General features: G+C 37.8%; 1 protein-coding gene across 5 annotated transcripts in view; it reads right to left on the reverse strand.

Moving 5' to 3' along the window:
* The window catches only part of LOC116879649 (multidrug resistance-associated protein 1-like), a 90615-nt gene that overhangs the window by 7122 nt on the left and 59336 nt on the right, over nucleotides 1-24157 (reverse strand). For 4 of the 5 annotated variants that reach the window (XM_032878026.1, XM_032878024.1, XM_032878023.1 and 1 more), the window contains 8 exons: nucleotides 21747-21807; nucleotides 21073-21292; nucleotides 11682-11836; nucleotides 9686-9841; nucleotides 6390-6589; nucleotides 4621-4747; nucleotides 2998-3099; nucleotides 203-346 (listed from right to left, as the gene is read on the reverse strand). In XM_032878026.1, coding sequence (XP_032733917.1) covers nucleotides 203-346; nucleotides 2998-3099; nucleotides 4621-4747; nucleotides 6390-6589; nucleotides 9686-9841; nucleotides 11682-11836; nucleotides 21073-21292; nucleotides 21747-21807 — 1165 coding nt within the window. The remainder of the gene's footprint in view (nucleotides 1-202; nucleotides 347-2997; nucleotides 3100-4620; nucleotides 4748-6389; nucleotides 6590-9685; nucleotides 9842-11681; nucleotides 11837-21072; nucleotides 21293-21746; nucleotides 21808-24157) is intronic. The other variant, XM_032878027.1, reaches the window with a different exon arrangement.

The raw sequence follows: 24157 nt of genomic DNA on the forward strand, positions 1-24157 counted from the left end.
TACAGTATGCACAATTTAAAAACAACTTTTGTTTTTAAAGAGGAAAAACTTGCTCTGTATATACCAATGACATGAGTTTATTACTTTTATATGAAATTTGAACAAAGACCATATTATATTCAATACCATATCATAGTTAGACCTTAACAATGAATGAATTCAGACAAAAGAGAAAGTGAAACTTATGAAATATATATGGTACCTTCTCTTCACCATGAGTCTGGAAAGTGATATCTCGTAATGCTAAACCAAGATCATCTCGGTATTGAGCCTGGTAATTAATAAATTCCACTATCCCTTTCTCGGGCCATTGTGATGGAGGCCTTTTAGACATTATCCAGGGTGCCTTAAAACAAAGAAATATTATAATAATCACAAGGAGGGAAATCACGTTTCCCTCCAAAAAATAATTATCCTGCATATAAATAAAAGTGATAGAAAACATCCATGGATATTACGATCTCCTGAAAATAGTTTTAAATATTACCAACACAAAACTTCTCATGTAGTTACAAGAAAAGCTTAGAAATGTTTTTGGGGACACCTGGGTGACTCAATTGGTTGGGCGTCTGCCTTCGGCTCAGGTCCCGATCCTGGAGTCCCAGGATCGAGTCCCATGTCAGGCTCCCTCCTCAGTGGGGAATCTGCTTCTCCCACTGACCTTTCCCCCTCTTTCACTCTCTCTGATTCTCTCTCAAATAAATAAATAAAATCTTTAAAATAAAAAAAAATTTTAAAAAGTTTTTGGAGGTAACAAGGCTTTCCATCTCCTATACAGTTATTAAAAAGAATCTTCTAGGGGCGCCTGGGTGGCTCAGTCGGTGAAGCAGCTGCCTTTAGCTCAGGTCATGATCCCAGGGTCCTGGGATGGAGCTCTGCACTGGGCTCCCTGCTCAGCAGGGTGTCTGCTTCTCCTTCTCCCACTCTCCCTGCTTATGTTCCCTTTCTCTCTCTGTCAAATAAATAAACAAAATCTCTAAAAAAAAAAAAAAAAAAAAAAAGGAAGAATTTTCTAACTACAAAGTCGCTGAAGGTAACCTTTTTGAAATTTTAGCTGAGAAGAGGACTGTTTGTCATTCATTCATTGCCCAAATACTATTTCCTATGCTAGTCAGTACTTTAGCTGATGGGATTAATTCGTGAGCAAAACAGATAAAAATTCTTGTCCTTACACAGCATACAGGATGCCAGAGAGAGACAGAAAGAACCATACAGCATATGTAGAATGTCAGATAGTGATAAAGCTTCAGAAGATGGCGGTGTAATTTTAAGTAGGGTGGATAGAGAACTCTTGGTTGGACAGTATATGGGAACAAGCCCTGTGGATACGGGCTGAAGCGCTTTCCAGGCAGACAACTAACTATACATGCTGAGGTCCTAAGACAGGGGCCTGCCTGAGACACTGAAGGAACAGCTGGAGGCAGAGAGTGTGGTGTTTGGGCAGCGAGAGGAAGCGTGAGGGGGGGTGATCACTGGTGTCAGAAGATGGATTAGGTCAAGTGATGACTGACAGGAGACCACTGGTGATCTTGACAAAGGCAGGTTCAGTGGAGTGGTGGGATTTAAAGCCTGTTTGGCCAGAGTCCAAAATAGAATGAAAGACATATAGGCAATTCCAGAGAATTCTTCTGCAAAAAGGTGCAGAGAAATGGGGTTCCAGAAAGATAAACAGAATTAACTGAACAACTGACTTCTTCCACGTAAAAGCTTTTATAACAATACTCGTCACACCTGCATCAAATTACATAAAGATGATTTTTTTAAATGTGTGGGTGTATGTGGTTTTTTAATATGAAAAGAATATATATTATAAATTTATACATACATAAATAAGAAGTTTATACACAAAAGTATATATACAAAAAATTAGAAGGTATATAAAACAATAAAGTTATACAAGGTATATAAAACAATAAAGTTATACAGTGGTCATCACATGGCAATAGATTGAGCAAACTGAATGTTGATAATTGGAAATGGTGAAGGTAGGTTAATCTTCCATGAAATTTGTGTGAAAAAGGAAGGTAAGACCTGGGGAAGAAACTAGGGTGGGGGGATTCAAAATTTAGGGAAGAGTTGGAAGATGCAGATAATATTTAAGCATGTTTATAGGTTGAGAGAGGCAAGGGGGTCAGGGTGCTGAGATGTAGAAATGAAAGGAAGTGGTTAATGGAGCAACGTTTGACAGAAGACATGAACAGATACTACCAAAAATTTAAGAGGAAACTCTGGTTTTCTCTTTGAAGGAGGGACACCTCTTCCTGAGAGTCATGAGTGAAAGAGGAACATTTCATGATTTAGATACCTTTATAGGTGGTTTGAAGAAGATACAGAAATTCAAGTCAACTTTAACACCTGCCTTGTTAATTCATGGAACTGGGAGGCAGAAGTAACCGAGATGAGTAACATACGCAAGTAACTCAAATATTATACTCTGTCAATAGTGTAATCCTTCTCCTTTCTAATTATAATTAATTAAAAGGAACAAAACAGACTGATGTATTCTCCTCCTCCTTTCCATCCACAGAGATGTTAATGATGAGTAAATGGAACACAAAGAATAAACAACAAAAATGTAGTTAATTTAAAAATTGCACAGACTTCCATTATGAGATGATTATAGTAAGACACGTTTCACAATGTACAATCCTCACAGTTATAATCGTAAGTTGCATATTTTACTCTACTTTGGTAGAGGACAAATCATTGCGCCTTCTAAGAACAGGCACTCATATTTCATCTCTATAATATAACATATCCTATAATTTGTATACTACTGCAATTCAGTTAACTGGTATTTTTTCTATTTTAGTGATATATAAAATAATGGTGTATTTAACAGTAGATTGGGTTTTAATTTCATTGAAATGCTGAGTATTACAACATGAATTTGGAAAAGCAGGTTGTGTTTAAAACTTATTTTTTTAAATGTCAATTTAAGGTGCATTAAAATGTCTTAATCCTGCATCTACTTATTGGTTATTTGGGACTGCTTACCTCTTTATCCATATTTTCATATTCACAAACTCTTTCAATGGAAACTGCATTGGTTTCAATTTCACAAGCTTTCCTCACCCAAAAATTCAGAGACTGAGTAATCTGGAGGAAAAAAACCCAAGCTTCATGAATGGTTCTTTAGTTTTTTACATAATATGAATAATACTTCATGAAGTTTCACTTTCCATCATTTTCATATATTTTATCTCTTCTGATTATTCAATAACTTTAGAAGTAAGCATATTTACACATAAACACACAAGTGTTTAAGTATATTAAAATCATTCATATCATAAATAATGGTTTTTTGGCATAAGAAATAGTTCAGCATATGTTGAAGGAGTCCCTACTTGGGTGTAAGGAATGATGAATATTGATGAATCTATTTCAAGAAATGTACACCCCGGAGCGCCTCGGTGGCTCAGGTGGTTAAGCATCTGCTTTAGGCGCAGGTCACGATCCTGGAGTCCCAGAATCGAGTCCCGCATGGGGCTCCCCGCTCAGCATGGAGTCTGCTTCTCTCTCCGATTCTCCCCCCCTCTTGTGCTTTCTCTTTTTCACTCTTTCTCTCTCAAATAAATAAATAAATAAAATATATAAAAAAGAAAGAAATGTACACCCCGTGAGAAAAGAGTTGCGCACAGTATTACCTCTGGCATTCCTCACTATCTTTTATCGGAAGGAGGATTCTCCTAAGTTTTGACCACTCTTGTCTCCCCTTTTCCTTTCTTTCTTTCTTTTTTTAACTCTACTTTCTTCTTACCATATCCACAAATATAGGTTGTAATCCAAGCCTAACTCTAAAAGTCAAAAAACTCTGCCAATTCAGTGTTTTCTCAAATTTGGTGCCAAATAATTTGATGGCCAACCTGACTTGAAAACTAATATGGGGCTCTTTGAAGTCTTTACTTAACACACTTAGGGTAAAATACCCAAATATTTCACTGCAGAACAAGTAGTCTGATTGTGGGATTCTGCCCTAGACCTTGACTATGGTATGTATATCATATTTCCTTTCTACAAGCCCAAGTTCCGAATTCTGAAATGCAACTTGCCTTAAACGTTTTGGATAAGTGATGAAGGGTAAGTACTCAAATCATCTAGACTTATCGTTTAAATAATGTATAAGTATATTTAGTAGTTTAGGGAATATTCTATTTACAACGAGGGCATGAACACACTGAAACAACTAGTACTTTTCAGCATAATACAAAACAGGGGTTATCCGGGAAAAACTTTTAAGCATAGAAGAAGCAGAGCATATGTTCTCCCCAGAGTCTGTATTATCTCCTCGGTTAGGCTGGGCAAACTGGAAGCACGGGCCACGGCGCAGAGAGGCTTACAACGGTCACACTGTATAAATCTATAAGGCTATGAGAACAGGAAACTTCTAGGTAACTATGCCACCCCAGGCGTTTCCGAGGCTTCTAGCACTTAGTCTGTTCTTTTTGTGAGCTAACTTGGAATTGCTGAGCCAGCTTCCTACTACAGAGGAAGAAATGAGCCTCCAGGGCCTCTCATTACTTAGCTAATACGATCTATAATTCAGACAGGCAAAGGAGAGGAGAGTTTAATTAGCTGGATTATAAACATATCACATACCACAAAGTCATTATTACTTACATTTAGGGCATAGGATATGGACAAACCAACTATTGCTGAATCTATAGACTTGCCAGCCAGCACAGCGAGCAGGGCTGCAAAGAATACCATTAAGTTGCCAAGGAATTCCAGTCTGACAGACAGCCACCTGTGATAATGGAAAATATTCCTCAGCTGAAATGCAAAGGTTTTGGTACACTTGCTGTGAAATCTCTCCTGGGACATGAAAATGTAAACATCGATGGCCGCTTACTTTTTTCCTCACATACTTACAACCCAATCACAACAGGATCACTGCAGTGACAAAAGACTAAAGGATTCCTCTGCATAAAAACACACTTTACTTTTACAGAACTTTGCTTTAAAACTTAAACAGAATTAAAACTCAAAAAAAAAAAAAAAACACCAGTTATGCTGCATCATATTTTAAAATCCTCTCAGAAAATCAATCACCTTTTGGATTACCTGCCCTTTCTTACATGATAAAATTAGTCTCCAAAAGTTAAAAATGTGCCCAGGTACCATTTAATATTTCTTTTTTCTCCTTTATGTGAAATGATAATTTTTTTTTTTTTATTTGACAGAGATTACAAGTAGGCAGAGAGGCAGGCAGAGAGAGAGAGGAGGAAGCAGGCTCCCTGCTGAGCAGAGAGCCCGATGCGATGCAGGGCTCGATCCCAGGACCCTGGGATCATGACCTGAGCCGAAGGCAGAGGCTTTAACCCACTGAGCCACCCAGGCGCCCCTGAAATGATAAATTTAAAATATAAATTATTGTATGAAAATAAAATATATTCTACAAATACAAAATATAACACAGAGTCATATTATTAGTAATTCCAATAGTATCCTATATAACCTTCAAAAACTTGAGACCTGAGGTGCCTGGGTAGCTCAGTCAGTTAAGCCTCCAACTCTTGGTTTCAGCCCAGGTCATGATCTCATGGGTCATGGGATTGAGCCCCTGCATCGGGCTCCATGCTCAGTGGGGAATCTGCTTGAAGATTTTTACCTTCTGCCCCTCTCCTTGCTTGCTGTCTTTCTCTCTCTCTCTCTCTCTCAAATAAATAAATCTTAAAAACAAACAAACAAACAAACAAACAAAAAGGCGCCTGGGTGGCTAGGTGTGTTGGGCCTCTGCCTTCAGCTCAGGTCATGATCTCAGTGTCTTGGGATAGAGGCCCGCACTGGGCTCTCTGTTCAGCAGGGAGTCTGCTTCCCTCTCTCTGCCTGCCTCTCTGCCTACTTGTGATTTCTCTGTCAAATAAATAAATAAAATCTTAAAAAAAAAAACAAAAGCAAAAGCTTGGGACCTTATTTTCATGTAAAGTAGTATGTACTTTTCATTTGAATATAAATAGATGCACTTTCACTTAAATGTATATTATGAACCTTGAGAGCTTGTTTGGAGGTTCTAGCAGGGGAGTGCAGCTACTCGTATACCCTTGACCGAAGAATGGTCCTCTCCTCTATCGGGGAAGGTCATCCTCTTCTACCAAGCGCGCAGCTTCGGGAGGGATGCACATGGAGCGGTGAGGGAGGAAGGGGACACCCGCCTAGCCAGCCAGATCAGCCGAATCAACCCTGGCAATCAAAGGGGTGACAGATGTCGCAGCCAGATTGCCCTCACATCCAAATGTATATTAAGTATTAGAAATATGTAAGGCTTTCTTCTTTTTTAAAATAATCTGATGAAATGCCATTACAAAACTCTCTTTCTGTTTAAAAGTTAGTGCACAAGACATCTAAAAAGAGACTGGTCTTGAACTAGGTATACTGATACGACTCACCTGTTTGAAATTACGTTATTGTAGAAGCAGACCAAGTTCTCATTCACTACCTCTTTGTTTTGCTGGATGAACCTCTGTTCATGTCCAAATGCCCGGATAGTGGACACCCCTGATAAGGTCTCACTAAAGTGTGAAATGATGGGAGACCGAGAAGCTCCTGCCAACCGTCGAATTTGCCGAGAACTCGCCACGTAGTATCTCTAACCCGAAGACAGAAACAGGCAGTTGGAAAGATGTAGCAGAAATTGCTTCAATGGTTTGCCAATGGCAAGACACTTGAGTGACCCAAAAAGTGAAGTTCAAGTTTTAACTCCAGCACCTGTGAATGTGGCCTTATATGGAAATGGAATCTTTGCAGCTGTCATTAAGGATCTCAAGATGAGATCATCCTAGACTTAGGGTGGGTCCTAAATCCAGTTCTGGCTGTCCTTGTAGGAGACAGAAAAAGAGAAGACAAAAACACAGGGGGAAAGCCATGTGAAGATGAGATTGGAGGGATGTACACATTCGCCAAGGAAAATGCCAAGGATTGCTGACAGCTGCAGTTAGGAGAGAAGCATGAAATCAACGTTCCCTCAAAGGATCCAGAAAAGAACCAACCCTGCCTATACCTTGATTTTGGATTGTTAGCTACCAGAACTGTGAAAGAATAAAATTCTTGTTGTTTGAAGCTACCAAATTTGTTACCGGAGCCTTAAGAAACAACTACACCCTAACAGTAGAAAGCCCCAATTCTGGACAGGATGGCTAGAACAGCATTGGGCAAATCTCCACTTTGATAATCCTTTCAAACAACCATTACTGAGGACCGACTATGGAAGAAGCTCTGTATCACAGGTTGGCAATGTGACTAGGGCGTTAACCCATTAAACGAAGGAAGTCAACCAAGTGTATCAACAATAGTATTTTTGTTCCTAGATATCATCATGAGAAAATTTTGTTGTTGTTGATGATGAAAAACTCCTACCAGTGCAGCCACACAAGTATTACTGGCTACTTCTCCTCTAATTTGGTTGAGACTGGTTGAGATAAGTGGAGACTGGAGAGCTGGAGGGAGAATGCCCTAGGTTAACCGGACCATCATTCACCAGCCCCAGATAATTGCTACAAACTAGAAACGCCAATCAAGAGTTGCCACATCCTGCAATTTTTTTCAAGGAAATCTTTGGATCTGGAGTTTTACATAAAATCCCTGATTAAAATGTCCTCATTTTGGTAAAAACCTTGAGCAAGCTGAGCAAAAACCTATTTGAAACTACCTGTCAAGCTGCAGCCTACGAGATCTACTCTGTGCAAGTGCCCTGAAGAACACAGAAGACTGTGGCATTCTGGGACTGCAAGGGGACTTAAAAGAGATTGTCATAAAGAAATTTTGACTCTGGGCCTCACCCTGATAGATTCTTTATTTCCTCCCAGTTTTATAAAAATGTGATTAACAATAACAACAATACACAGACACATAAACAGACACAGACATTGTAAAATGTGACTTAAAAAAAAAAAAAGAGGTACAGGGGTGCCTGGGTGGCTCAGTGGATTAAGCCTCTGCCTTTGCCCCAGGTCATGATCTCAGGGTCCTGGGATCAAGCCCCGCATTGGGCTCTCTGCTCAGCAGGGAGCCTGCTTCCCCTCTCTCTTTGCCTGGCTCTCTGCCTACTTGTGATCTCCCTCTCTGTCAAATAAATAAAATCTTTTAAAAAACTAAAGAGGTACAATTAGAGATTCTGATTCAATAGGTCTGGGGTATGGCCCACAGATCCAGGGACCATCCTTTGAGTAGCACTGATATAAAGCAAACCTCCTATTTAATAGGGGGAAGCAAGGAAGCCTGGAAACACAAGTGATGTGCCAAGCATAGGAGTCAGGAAACAACTAGAATTTGAGTCTCCTGAATTCATATTCAGGGCTCACTCTATACCGTGTCCCAAACAAGATATGGTTTCTAGACTCATTTCCACTCCTGGTCATCCTATTCTAATTCACCAACCACAAGACCATCACATACATTTTCATTTGTGATATGAGGGTTTGTTTTTTTTTTAAGCAGATATAATTGATTATCAATACCACCCCTCATATTCTAGATTTTTTTTCTTTTAGCTCTAAGACACAGTGTCTTCCCTGGAGGACTTACAATCTCATTGGCGAGACAATTTGTGGTCTAAAAAAAAAAATAGCCTGTAATAATAGCAGTATAATAAATCCATAATACCTGGATGAGTCTGAGCTCTTTGCACTATTTTGGTAGAGAACAGTTCAAACAGAAATGAAATATGACCTAGGCCATGAAGGGTAAGTAAGATCCAGTCAGGCAGAGAGAATAGGGAAAACATAGGAAGTAGGTGGAATAATAATAGCATAGGTGTAGAAATGAGAACATGATTAACATTCTGGTTTGGGAAGATTAAACTCCAATATGAATTTTAAAAACCTGAGTTTTGGGAAAGCGTCGAACTACAAGAACCACATCCTTTTCTGTAAAGAGCCTCAAAATACTTCTGTTTTTAAATTAAATATGTGTTAAGAAATTTCCTTTTACACTGTAGCCTCCTGGTGATATAACCTTCGAATGTGGTTGACCGCATTTTAATTGGAATATAAAGATACGTATCACGAGAGATCTATTTAGTTCCTCTAGGAGTCCTTTGCTGATATTGGGGATAACGGGACAAGAAGGCAGTTACTGGTTTCTTTTTTGGATTTACAGGAAAAGTTACTTTCTGCTAAAATGTAAATATAAGACAGATTCTGTGGTGGCCATAAAAATGCACAATTCCATTCTACTGCAGCAGGGGCCACAGCTGACTGACGGCCCGGCCGCTGCCCCTCTGGATCCGCTACTCTATGAGCATGGAGGCCATGTTTCCCACAGGTGGCTTCCAGGCAATGACTGAGTACGGCAGGGGTGCTATAAAGCACCCTTATGGGTGCATAAAGCAGGCCCATTTCAGGAACACGTGGGACACTCCAATGCGTGACACTGATTGTAGACTTCCCATTCATGCAATAAATCTTTCATCAAACTGTCCTGTAATCCAAGATGTTTCCTACCCAATCCTCTTCTCTCCCTCGCAAGCATCAGACCTGCATCCTTGTCGGAGGGCTCACGCAGCCTTCTGCAGCTCCCTCTCCTTTATCTTCTACAGGCATTCCCCAGGAACTCTCTGCTATATGGAATTCTTTCTTGGAATCTGCTTTTTGGAGAACATAAACTAATGGGCCATCGAAGTGGGTCTGAACCTGAAATCTGACTGTGAACTTATGTTATTAACACACATAAAAATCCATGTACTTACCTGTATAGTGAGATAGAGGAACATCAAGGGAATAACCCCAAGAATGAAGAGTGGTAAAGCTCCCCCAATGACCAAAACTGTTCCAATAACATCCAATGTGCAGTTCACCCAGGTCCGCAAGTAGTAATGGAAACGTGTATCAATTATAAACATGTCCTGAAAAAATTGGTATCAGGTCACTTTATTTTTAACTTTTCATGATTTAAAATGAGGAAAGAAGAAATATATCACTCAATGTAAAAATTTAAAAGAAAATTTCTCAGATGTGACAATCTGATGATTGAATAAGTCTAACTACATGGTCTTTTTCCTCCCCAATCTACCCTTGTATATTTTTCCCTTGTGGTCAGTTGTAATAGTTAACAAGTTGTAATAGTAACTATTCTAGCAACAAGATGCCCATGGTCAAGCAATTTGGATTTCCCAATGAAAACTACGCAGCACTTAGTATATATGACTAATGTCAGACTCTGCTTAAAAAACATTTAAAAAATGGAGTCCAAACCCCAGTAACTAGGTGTTCAGGAGCACTGGCCTAACCACTATTTACTACTCTGTAAAATACTAGTGAGCCATTCTTAACCAATGAGAACATGTTCAGTGGTCTTTTGGATAGCTGGATCCTGTCAACATGCTGAGAGGCAGAAAAACAAAATAATCTCATCTGCAAAATTAGAAACTGAAAGATGGAAGTGGACAACGAACGAAAGAAGAACACAGGAAGGTCATGCATCAATTCACAAATTACTTAAATCTATGTTGTCAAATCTATGGCATAAGGCATGACCTAAGAAATTCCAGGGAGTAGGAAGATACTCAACGTAGAGGCATGGACAACTACTCAGTTCATGACAAATATGAAGTTTCCTGCCTGTCTTTAGAACACATCTTCCCATATTCTCACCTGTTTAAGACCCAACCATTTGACATGTTACTGTATAAAAGTGACATATTTTCATTAGGGTCCCAGACAAATGTCCACTGAGAGATAAAAATGCTAGAATTAGTTTTCCATACATTTTCAAAAACAGTATGTACATTGGTATGACGAAGCAAGATTATTCCACCACACATTTATTATGTTAGGTACTTTCTTTTAGATTTTCATGTTTTATTCTCACTTCCTCCCATATACACACCAAAAATCTTTTACGTGTCCACACAATATATTGGCATATTTTATGGTTGTGGGTCTGTACTATCTTATTCAGGAACCACTAGCGATATGTGTCTACTGAGTGAGCACTTGAAATGTGGCTACTGCAAACTGAGAATGTGCCATAAATAATACAAATCAGTTTTTGAAGACTGTGTAGAAATAAAGAATGTGAACTATTTAGTTAATAATTTTAAACAACTTTAAGCAAGTTTAAAATGTTTCAGACATTCTCTGTTAAAGTATATTATTATAATTAATTATTTCCAGTGGTCTCTTTTTTACTTATTTATTGCAACCATCAGAAAATTTAAAATTACTTATGTGGCTTGCATACTATTTCTTTTGGACAGTGTAATTTTAAGTGTTTGATAGAAAATGAGGAGGAAAACCCTGTAGGTAAGCAGAGACACTCTGGGAAGCCCCCCCCATCCCCCATTCACCATAAGTGAGTTGACAGTTTTCTTAAAAGCAGAATGCTTAAAATTCAGTTATCGTCATATAGACTTCTATTTTTTTTTTACTTTCTCACCCCAAACCAGTGATTCTCAAGCTAAATGTATGTAAGAACTGGAGTTGTAGGCACCAGAGCACACGTGCTTTTTGGATCCTTTCAGCCATTTTCAGGGGTTATTTTGATTATGTGTATGAGATGTGGTACTGCTGTACATCAATAATAAATGTTCCAAGAATTAGAAATAAAATAACAAGGAAATCTATACTACACATAACCCATATTTTCAGGATGATATATATATATTTTATAAATACTATTACAAGGTCCTAAATACGAGTCATCGTTTTTAGGTATGCTGTTCAATAAGGTGTGGCTTTACGGACCTTGGTGAAGCGGTTGATGATCTGGCCTATGGGATTGGTTTCAAAAAACCTGAGCGGGAGGTGCAGCACATTATCTAGCAGTTGAGTATGCAAAGTTCGAGAGGCAGCCAGGGATCCTCTGGTGAGTATATAGGCTCCAGAGCAGACAAAGAGACCTAAACACAAAATGGTGGCAGGGGTATGTTAACCTCTTAAAGGAATTTTGCACCTTAAATCTCAAAAAGTTGCTTATCCTAGTATCTTTTAAATGGCAAACTCAAACAGCAAACTTAATCATGTATAATTGTGGACCAAACCAAGTACAGATATACAAAGCGCATTGATAATAAATATACACTCCGATGGGTTGCCATCTCACCAAAGGCTCTCCTTATTCACAGGCACAGATTCTAGAGAAATGCACAAAACATAACAGGACAACCAGGTTCACAGAATACTAGCAACCTATTAATTTTGTGATGCCCTACAGGACAATATGGTATTCACTGGTGCTGCTAGCCAAATAATTATAGCTCTCCTAGCTTCTAGGTCCATGACAGAATTGTTCTTTCTAGCCTCCTTGTGATTTATGGGACCTTATAAAGAGTTCTGAGCAAGCTGAAGGAGAAATAACACGTAATAACCGGTTACAGCAATTAATTGCTGATATTGGAACTGCTGAAGTTTACTAACTTTGTACGGTGCCTGCCAATATTTATAATGGTGGATGGATTGCTTCTTCAGCTTGGGTCCCAAGAATAAGGATAAACCTTTTGTTATTAATTAATTAATTTATTTATTTATTTATTTTGGTCTGTTAAGCTACTGAGGTTTGGTCGGTGGAAGGACTGTTCTTGCAACAACTTGAAAAGGCAGACATATAAATAATAAACATATAGCTGTATTGGAAGAGGTTGGAAACAGTCATCAGCATCTATCGATTCTATAACAATAAAACTATTGTTACACGCATTTGACAAGCTATGACAGGAAAAAGACAAGTTCATAAAAGAGCTATCCATGTGTGAGAAGAAATGAAAGGAGAAAAAGTTGTCAAATTGGAGAACTTGTAGGGCTGGAAGAAGACATGCTTTGTTACAGTGATTGGTCAAAGATGGATATGTGATTCAAATTGTTTCAAGAAGAGTAACTTCTGGATTTCTATGGAAGGAAGTTCTTTGAGGGAGAACATTTCCAACACCATGTGAAGCCTGATAATTAAGGCGATGCAGAGCTGATAAATAAAGAGTAGTGAACACTTCATCTGAGCACAGGGACAGAGTGCATATACAGAACCACGCCTGGACTTTTTAGTTTGGGGAGTCAGTAAGTTTCCATGTTACTTAAGCTAGTTTGCTCTGAATCATAGGGGTTACACAATTGCTCCACTGCTTCTAATACAGAAAATTGCTAATAAAAGTGTATTGCCAATATGGTTCTCATTCCTTTGTTAAGTATGTGTAAAACAAAACAATGACAGTTGACCCCAACCATCTTAAATTATTTCGGCTAATTGTTTTATATTTGAAATATCACATACTGCTGTTAAATGACTTCTTAGCTTTAAATATTTTCTATTTTTTTCCTACCTCACTCTCCCCAAACTCCCTTTTTCCTTTTTCAATAACAGGTTGTCACCCTCTTTCCTCAAATAAACATTCAATATTTATATTGCCACTAAGCATACATTATGCATGAAGTTCACCACTCTTTTCCATATTCTTAGTTTCCTATGCAACAAGCACTAATTTATTCCCAAGCACTTCAACAGTCAGTGAATCTCTTCTGAATATATTCAAACTCATCAGATAGTCTATTATTTCCTTCATCCTATGTAGCCCCCTTCTCTTAGCAATATACACTACTCTCTTGGATCCCTCTCTTTCTCTAAACTGGAATGGTTGCAAGATCAGACACTTGCATTCTTCAGTTATGGGAAATGTTAAATATTATGAATTTGGTAATTTTCACTTGCATTTTCTGACTTATGTGAGTGTTGAACTTCCTGGATTATTCCTCTAATTTTCTTATCACTTTTCATCTCTTTTAATGTTATACATCTGGAATCATTTCTTCTAGTTTATCTTCTCACACTTGTACAATCCTTTTACATCCTTCAAATATTTCAAGAATTTTTGGTCTAAGATTGAACTTATTTCATCACATTTTTGCACTTGCTTTGTGAATATAATATTTTGAATCTCTGAAGACACCAATTTGACATTTTAAGCTTCTCTTTCAAATAAGATTATTTTATTTCTGGGCTCCATTGCTTTGTTACCTCTTATTTATACTGTTGGTTTGATTAAAATGCAAGACCATCCATCATTGTCAGTGTCAACATACGAGATAAACATATGGTTAATTCACAGAGGTACCTGGTACGGCTTCCTTCTGCTATTGAACACTTTAATTTCCCCCAACATTGTTTCCCTCTGAATGGACGGGATTGCTTCAAATTCCATAGACATGGGCAGATGTAACTCAGAGAGTCAGACTATTGGGATCCAGACATGGAGGCTGGAGCTTTTCCAAAAGCTATTTAAGGAGGATTTCTTCTATGTATGCCACACACACTAGGAATCCTAATTTCCTCTTTAGATGTCAGCTTTCTAGTTTTCATTGAATTGCTGCAATGCCAGTTGGTGTGCACATGATGGTGGTGATGATTGCAAGAAGGACTGATGGGCCAGAAGAACAATGGTCTAGTGAATTATTTTAGTTATTTCCATGCAACTTAATCCTACTCTTTACCTGTGACCATGAATTTAGTGTTTCTCTCCTGCTCAAATGATCATCTCCCTCTTGTGTTACAGCTTCTCCCCTATACATTTCTGGCTGTAGATACTTCTGCCCTTGATTGACTATCAGTTTGATTGTTTATGTAGAAATTTATCACTCAGAAATCTTCTCAAGTCTTTCCTTTTATATTTATTCACTGTCATCTCATTGGAATTTTGTGAGGTGAGTAAAGTAGATGATCCAGTCACTCATCTCAAACTAGAAGCAGCTGTGTACTCATTAAACATTTTACTTTGAAAATAAGGTGCCTATATTGTTTACATTGAATTGGAGAAGGGAATTTCCTAACAGTGAAGCATAAAATTAAATAATATATTGGGGATGTTTAGAGTGTCCTAAAGATTCTAAGGGGAATAGCTGGGGCTTTGGGAAAAATGTGCCGAACTATTTCTTGTTTAGAAAATGAGGTCAGATTTTTACTACTATTACAAAGTATAACTCTAACATTGGGCTTTGAATTCTAGTTTCTTTTAGAATGTTGCTTTCTATATTATTCACAGTAGGTCTGTGGTATTAACATGTGACAAACAATGTTGCTTATGCTTTAAAGCACTCCTGCCCTTTTTATTTAGTGAGCTATGATGATGTAAATGAATATAGCCTGCTCTTCATTGGACAAGATTCTGTAAGATGTAGCTGTGGTCTACTGAAAAAACCCAGAAATTACACATTGTTATTTCTTAGGCTTACCCACTTACAGAAAACTTATAATGGGATCTAATAAATAAGTCCTCAGAAAATGTTAAATTTTAATGCAAAAAAAAATTAAAAATGAAAGAAAAATTAGGGAGGATTCTTTTTCTTAATTAATTAATTAATTTGTTTATTTTTTACCAACTCATGAACTCTGAGATCAAAACCTGAGCTGAGATCAAGAGCTGGATGCTTAACTGACTGCCACCCAGGCACCCTGAGAAGATTCATATTTTAATTATTGAAGACCACTCTACACAAAAAGCCAATCAGGAAAAAATCATTTTGATTAGACTGCATAATCTGTTGCCTCATTACAAAATACTTCCTATATCTACTGATAGCTAATTTTTTTCCCCTTCTGATAGTTAATCAAAATAAGAGAATCTCTTCAACAAATGGTGTTGGGAAAACCAGACAGCAACATGAAGAAGAATGAAACCAGACCACTTTCTTATACCGTACAGAAAAATAAATTTTAAATAGATTAAAGACCTAAACTTAAGACCTGAAGCTATAAAAATCCTAGACGAGAACACAGGCAGTAACCTTTTTGACATCAACCATAGCAACTTCTTGCTATATATGTCTCCTGAGGCAAGGGAAACAAAAGCAAAAACAAACTATTGGGATTTCTTCAAAATCAAAAGCCTCCTCACAGTGAAGGAAACAATCAACAAAATGAAAAGGCAACCTATGGAATGGGAAATGATATTTGCAAGTGACATATCTAACAAAGGGTTAATATCCAAAACATATGAAGAACTTATAAAACTCAACACCCAAAAAACAAATAGCCCAATTTAAAAATGGGAAGAAGACACAAATAGATATTTTTTCAAAGAAGACAGATGGCCGAGAGACATATGAAAAGATACTCAACATCACTCATCATCAAGGAAATAAAACTCAAAACTACAATTAGGATATCATCTCATGGGGCACCTGGGTGGCCCAGTGGCTTAAGCATCTGCCTTCTGCTCGGGTCATGATCCCAGAGTCCTGGGATCGAGACCCGCATCGGGCTCTCTGCTCGGCAGGGAGCCTGCACCCCTCCCACCTGCCTCTCTGCCTACTTGTGATCTCAGTCAAATAAATAAATTTTTTAAAAAATCTTTAAAAAAAAAATCACTTCACACATGTCAGAATGGTTAAAATCAACAATACTAGAAACAACAGGTGTTGGGAAGGATGTGGAGAAAAGGAATCCCCTTTCACTGTTGGTGGGAATCCAGTGTGGTACAGCCACTCTGGGAAACAACACGGATGTTCCTCAAAAAGTTAAAAACAGAATGACCCTATGATGGAGGAGTTGCATTAGTAAGTATTTACCCAAAGAATTTCAAAATACTTATTTGAAGGGATATAAGCACCCTGCTGTTTATAGCACCATCACCTACAATAGCCAAATGTCCATCCACTGATGAATGGATAAAGAAGTTATGGTACACACACACACACAGAAATAATAGCCATAAAAAAGAATGAAATCTTGCCATTTGCAATGACATGGATGGAGCTAGAGAGTATTATGCTAAGCAAAATAAGTCAAAGAAAGACAAATACCATATGATTTCTCTCATATGTGGGATTTAAGAACAAAACGATGAATACAGAGAAAAAAAACAAAGAGAAACAGAAAACAGACTCATAACTGTAGAGAACAAAGTGGAGGGGAGCTAGGTGGGGGGAATGGGCTAAGTAAGTGATGGGGATTAAGGAGGGCACTTGTGATGAGCACTGGGTATTGTACATAAGTGATGAATCACTAAATTTTACACCTGAAACTAACGTCACACTATACATTAACAAAATGGAATTTACATAAAAACTTGAAAAAGATAAAAAAAGATATATGGCAAATCAAAAAAAAATGTGTACCTTAAACCAATATTACACTGTATGTTAACTAACTGGAATTTAAAGAAAAAGTCTAAAAATTCTGATAAAAATATAAGACTTTTTACAGGTAAAATTGCGAACAGTAAACTTAACATACCTTGGCTAGTGTAGGAAATGATATTTGCTCACTTACAATACTCTTCAAAGTATATTGAATTTCCCCTAAAGTTCTTACATGAGCTCTTGAACTGGTATGAGTTTTACAGTTTCTTTTGCTGCTCAGAATTCTAGACTGCTGTATCTATTCTTTCTTCAATGAGCTGCAAACTATAAGCCAATAATCTTGACTCTCACTGATTCAAAACCAAACACATTGTATCTTTCATAGTATAGATATTCCTTACATCTCATTTTAATCATTAAAAACATCTCTTCCCCCAATGAGTATTGTTAACAGAATGGCAAAATAAACATAACTCTGTCTCATGATATTTGCATACTTTTGATGGAGATACTTCTAAGCAATACAGTGGCCACACAATAAAGATAAGAAAGGAGAAGAGAAGCAAAGCCCTAAGTTTCATACTTTTTATCTTCATTTTTTTTCCAAATTCATGTATCTCTTTGTGTTTTCCCTTATGAATATCCTTAGATAGCATGACTTCCACTTATTTTTTTTTTCTTGTTTGAATTCTCCCTGAATATCATTCCCCCTCAAGGTACCTTTTTTTCCTCTTATAAACACACACTAAATGTCTGTACTTAAAAATCTTCTGTTTATTTGTATTGTACTTTTGAATATCCTTTTTTTCTTTCAAATCACCTAACATCTTTGAAGGATAATACGTATCTACTCCTTAATCATCAATTGTTCAACTACCTACAATCTGTATTCTCTTCTTATCTCTTTCTTGATGATGTATCCTTGACTACAATCCTGGGTCTTTCCTCAATTTTCTTTCTTCTTAACATTTCTGCAGCATTTCAGAATCACTGAGAACTTCTTTGAAGCACTCCTTTTCCTCCTTTCCTTTTTTTTTTTTTGGCTTTTGTTACATCACATTTTTCACTTGGAGGCACTGTGTCATCATTTAGAGTTTTCCAAAACATATTCTATGGAAAACAAGTTGCTCAAGATATTAATGGACAATACAAGAAAAAAAAACACGCTTTCTATGGTTAAATGATTTGAGAAACATTGGGTTAGATAGAACTAAACAGGTCAGTTTGCTGAAGAATATCTCAAAACTTTTAGTGAAAGGAAAGAAAGATTTCAGATGCACAGAAAAATACAGTTCTCAGTTTTCCAAACCTACGGGAGTACAGAACCCTATACTTATGGAGCCTCTCCACTGCTTCATGTAAAACTCTTTGGGAAATGTTAATTTAGTGGTTAAGAATAATTTGGGGAAACTGGTACACATGGATTCAAATCTTCCTTCTGAAACTTTTTATCCGCAGGACTTCGTACATAGTATTCATTTCCTCTAGTGTTAAATAATACCTAACATTTACTGCACTCTTGCTATGTGCTCAGCACTTTTCTGTAAGCTCTATACGTATTAGCTGATTAATCACTAAAACAATATTTAGGTAGAAATTATCCACATTCTATAAATGGTAAAACTAAAAGTTTTAAGTAACATGCCCAAGCTTAAGGAGTCCCTCATTAGAATGTATGTTAAATGAATTGATATATTAGTCTATACCATATGAAATTACCATTTTTGTGCATCATAAAATTTCATGTATCGGGGCTCCTGGGTGGCTCAGTGGGTTAAAGCCTCTGCCTTCTGCTCCGGTCATGATCCCAGGGTCCTGGGATCGAGCCCCGCGTCGGGCTCTCTGCTCAGCGGGTAGCCTGCTTCCTCCTCTCTCTCTCTCTCTGCCTGCCTCTCTGCCTGCTTGTGATCTCTGTCTGTCAAATAAATAAATAAAATCTTAAAAAAAAAGTTTCATGTATCTAACCTCTATAACTAAAATGCTTTGGGTTTCCAGGAACAGAGCAAGCCTTCATATTATTGTGCTTTTGTGTCTTTTTGCATCTTTTGTGTTTATCTGTTGATCAAGAACTTACCTCTGCTCAAATTCTCTGAAGCCAGTCCCCTAACTGACTGTACATGCGCATTCTCCAAGTATCTATCATTCACCCTTGGAGCTCTTAATCCTCATTCGTAGTGATCATATCTGCTCTAGGGCTCATTTGTTATCTCTATTAGAATAACTCAACATCTTGGAAGAACCACAGAGCTATAGAGTCTTAGAGTTTGGAGGAAATGTAGAAATTATTGAATCTAAGCCCTCCATTTACAAATAAATGAAATCTGCTTCCCAAACTTCCAGATATGCATTTAAATTTGCCTACTGGGAGGAAGAAAAAAGTAGAAAAATGTATCTACACTTTCTATTTAATGTGTCCCAAATTGGATTCACTGTTGAGTTGAAGTCAACTGAATTCCCTGTCCCACCTATTAAGATTTCCCCCTGGTTTCCTTATTTTTGTCTTCATCATTCTCCAGTTACCCAAAATGAACTTCGAAACCATGAATGAGGCCCTCTTCTTATCTTCAGATCACCCATTCTTATATACGTTTTCACTACAAGGTCTTCCCTATCTATCCCTTTTCTCCAACTGCATTGCTATTCTCTGACCATTCATTTGTTTATTCATTTATTTTCCTTCATTCTTTATTCATTCAATCCTATTCCATTCCCTACTCATTGCTTAGCACTGGACTAGATGCCTTGGATGAAGAGATAGATCAGAGATCTTTCTACATTAGATTATCTCCCATCCAAATTTACACCTAGAAGATACCTGACTACTCTTTCCCTATCCATCCCAAATTCTCCCTCATCTTGATTTAATGCCTCCAATAAAAGTCCATCATTCTTCTTCATCACTGCTAATTCATTCTTAGTTTGAAAAATTACTCTAGTTCACCTCTTTTCCCTCAAATCTCAAAGTTTTCCACTTGCCTTTCCAACTATCATGTCCAACAGGTCTCCAAACTACCTTTCCACCTCTAATTTCCCTACTCCCCTACCAATAACCTGAAGACCACTCAAATTGGCACCCTCACTCATGCTTATAGTCCCCTTTCTCTCCCCGCCCTGTCTTTATTCATATCTTTCTCTCTGCATCTGTTACCTCTCCTTTTCTGTGATTTCAGTCTCACAAAATTTAAATCATTCTTTAGTGACACCTCAAATGATAATGATTCCTTGGAAATTATATATTTTTTTAAAGATTTTTTTTTTTTTTTTTTGACAGAGAGAGATCACAAGTAGGCAGTGAGGCAGGCAGAGAGAAAGGGGGAAGCAGGCTTCCTGCTGAGCATAGAGCCCTATGCGGGGCTCAATCCCAGGACCCTGGGATCATGACCTGAGCCAAAGGCAGAGGCCTCAACCCACTGAGCCACCCAGGCACCCCTCCTTGGAAATTATCTTAACCCCAATATGGCTTTTTCCTGCTCTGTGTCCTTGCACATTTTCTTTTATTACTTTTATAGTACTTATTGCTTGCCATGTAGTTTTAGATTTTATTCACAATGTAAGTTTGTGACTGACTCACTTACTGATCTTTGTATCAATCACAAGTCTCACACATTCAGTGAATAGCCATGTTGTCAGGAAAAACCTTTCCAAATACTTTATGTCAAGAATAGAGTGGGCCGTGGTGCCTGGGTGGCTCAGTTGTTAAGCAGCTGCCTTCAGCTCAGGTTATGATCCTGGGGTCCTGGGATCGAGCCCCACATGGAGCTCCCTGCTTGACTCTCCAACTACCTCTCCCACTCCCCCTACTTGTGTTCCTGCTCTGTCTCTCTCTGTCAAATAAATAAAATCTTTTAAAAAAAGAAAAAAAGAATAAAGAGAGGACCATGTAGCAGACACACATAAGTTTTGGTTTACTTTCTCAAATATGATCAATTAAAAACATATGCATTTGAATTATCTCAAAATATTTGAAAATATGGTATAGGTTTTATTTGAAATAAAATTATGCCATATGCTCGCATTTCAATAAATTAGGTCAGAAAGAGAAAAAAAGAAGCCCCTGGACTTATTTTTTTACCTTGCATTAGTCCCAATAATCCATAGATGTTAAGTTTACTGCTTCTTATTTGATTCCATCCTGTGAACTCATTCATGTGTTTTGCTTCTTTTACCCAGGCGCTAAGCCATAGGTTCTGTGCAACGCCCACCAAATTCTGCCCAAGGTAAGCAGCCACACTCAGCCACACCCAGAGCCAGCCAAAGGCTTGGAGGTACTTTAGAATGATTGAGAACTTCACCTAAAGGCAAAATTAATATAAAATTAGGTTGCGGTACTTAAAAGTCACACAAGGTAGATTTAAATCCTACATGACATTTCTTAAGCTTTGTGATCTTGCTCAAGTTACGAACTCCTCTAATTCCTGGATAACTCATCTGTAAATTGGAATTTTAACAGCAGTCATCTTATAAGTACATGTAAAGTGTCCAGCATAGTCCTGAGCACTTAAAAATGAAGGATGTTCAAATAATATTGGTAAATATCATTAGTAAACAAAATACAGATATCTAAGTAACATGTTATCCTAATTAACACCACTATAATAAACCAACAGTTTCACTTAATATAATTTCTTCAAACTATTTTATAGCAACCCTCCTCAAATAAAAATATATGGTATTTATTGATAATGCATGTAATCTTTTATATTTGTGTGGTTAATAACAAATAATACTAGAAATTCTGGTGCTTACCCCACCAACAGGAATCTTTTCTTTTTTCATTGAGAACTGTTTTCCTTGATTCAGTGAGGGCCTAATAAAGCAAGACAATGCACATTTTGTAGTTTTCAGAGCAACCACTTTTTTAAAAGCTATACATTATCAACCATTTTACTGCATATTCTTCTGCCCCAATAACATTGTTCCTTTAATCTTTTCAAATGGAGATTGTTTATTCTCCGATACCCCATATATTTTAAAGTCAGAACATATAGTCTGATTTTTTACTGCTTCTTCTAGATAATTATCCTTGAGTCAATTCCCTAGGTTATTTACCCTAATGCTACCGTATCAGATTATCATCAAGGGCACCTGGCTAGCCTAGTCAGTAGAGCAGGCAACTCTTGATCTCAGAGTTGTGAGTTTAAGCTCCAAAGTGGGCATGGAGCCTACTGAAAAGATAAATAAATAAATAAAATTTTAAAACTTTTTTTTTTTTTTTTTTTTTTTAAAAAAAAGGAGGCTCCTAGGTAGCTCAGTTCGTTGAGCATCTGACTCTTGATTTTGGTTCAACTCATGATCTCAGGGCCACGGAATCAAGCCTCACAGTGGGCTCTGTGCTCAGTGCAGAGTCTGCTTGTCCTCTCCCTCTGTTCCTCCCCCAGCTCATGCACTCTTTCCTTCTCTCTCTAAAATAAATAAACAAACAAATAAATAAATAATAAGACTGGCATCGGGCTCATTGTCCCACTTTGTTCTGCCACCCTCCTGGGTGATGTCACAGTTTATACAGACAGCTTATTAAACTCAATGTCTTTTCAATCTCATGACCTTCCTACTTCCGGGTCCTTCATCTGCATTCTGCTTTGACCATCAACTGTCAGGACTTCAAGCCATGAATCTTAATACCAGGAGCTAACCCACCTCGGAAAACCCAGCTTTAAACGTTTCAATCTCTGGCCATAACCCCTTCTATTTCTTTTCTTTTTTTTATTTTAAAGATTTTATTTATTTATTTGACAGAGAGAGAGATCACAAGTAGGCAGAGAGGCAGACGGGGGTGGAGGGGAAAGCAGGCTCCCTGCTGAGCATAGAGCCCGATGTGGGGGCTCAATCCCAGGACCCTGAGATCATGACCTGAGCCCAAGGCAGAGGCTTAACCCACTGAGCCACCCAGGTGCTCCACCCCTTCTATTTCTAAGTTGTACATTCAATAACTCTCACTACATTTGGGTTTAGTTCCATTTAGACTTCCAGTTTCTAAATCCTTGTTCTCCTCAGATGATTGATGATTCTGGTTTCCAGATATTCCTGATTTTAGCACTGACTATCCAATATTCCAGGAAAATCTCAGTCCCAGGCAAACCTATTACCTCTTTCTTTTGCCTTCATTATCCGGCCTGTGCTCCATGATTATAGTATTATCCAAACTGCAGTAATATTCTGAACTCTCAGACTCTGCTTTCTTTCCATTAAACCTCCATGTTAGAACTCACATGTCGGTCTTCATCACACTCGCTTCAACAAAATCATGCAGCTCTGTGAATTGGTTCCACCATGAATTAGCGTCTTCCCTCTACCTGGGCTCTCAACAGTGCCTAGAAATTCTTGCATGAGTCTCAGAAGGGGCCCCACATCCTACTTGATGGAGAAAGTAAGGGCAGACAGGAAAGTCAGCCAACAAATCTCTACATTTATATGTAGCCTTTTCTAATTCTCTTCTATGGAAAACAAAGGAAATTCTTTCCTCATATCTAAGAATAACCATAAGATCTGAATCCCATTCTGTCCCATTTCCTCAAAACACATTTATTAACTATAGTGTTTCCACACTGTCCTGTCAAGGAGTCACTTGATGGTACTTGCTAGAAATACAGATTACAGGATTTTCCCCACTAGAAACCTGCCTTTCAAACAAATGATCCAAGGGATTCTCATCTTAAGGCAAATCTAAGAAACCCTGAGTTGTTCCCAATTTTTTCTAACCTTCATCTTCTCCTCCCTACACCTACTCCTTCCCATCACCCCATAGAGAACAACACATTCTTCTCATCTTAAAGGTAATACCATCACCACAAAAATGATAACTACTCTCAACTCTGTGTCCCTAGTCAGTTACTATCCTACTTCTTGCCTTCCTTTTATAGCCAAACATTTTTCTGCTAAACAACTTTGTCTCCTTCAACTTTCTGGCTGGAAGTGTTTCCTTCAATGGTGTCCTGATGAAATGAGTAAAACACTTATTCTTATATTCATGGGATACCTTAAAAAATATTCCACTTTAATTCTTCATGACATTTAAAAATCATTGACCACTCCCTTGTTAAAGGAATGTTCCCTTTAATTTCCCTACCACCATGCATTTTTTCTCACACCTCTCTGGCCCTCCGTGAGTTTCTTTTTAGGCTCCTTTTTCTGTCTTCTCCTTAATGTTTACATTTCCT

Source organism: Lontra canadensis, unplaced genomic scaffold, assembly GCF_010015895.1.
Source record: "Lontra canadensis isolate GAN:19392208 unplaced genomic scaffold, GSC_riverotter_1.0 scaffold62, whole genome shotgun sequence".
In the NCBI taxonomy this organism is placed as follows: Eukaryota; Metazoa; Chordata; class Mammalia; order Carnivora; family Mustelidae; genus Lontra; species Lontra canadensis.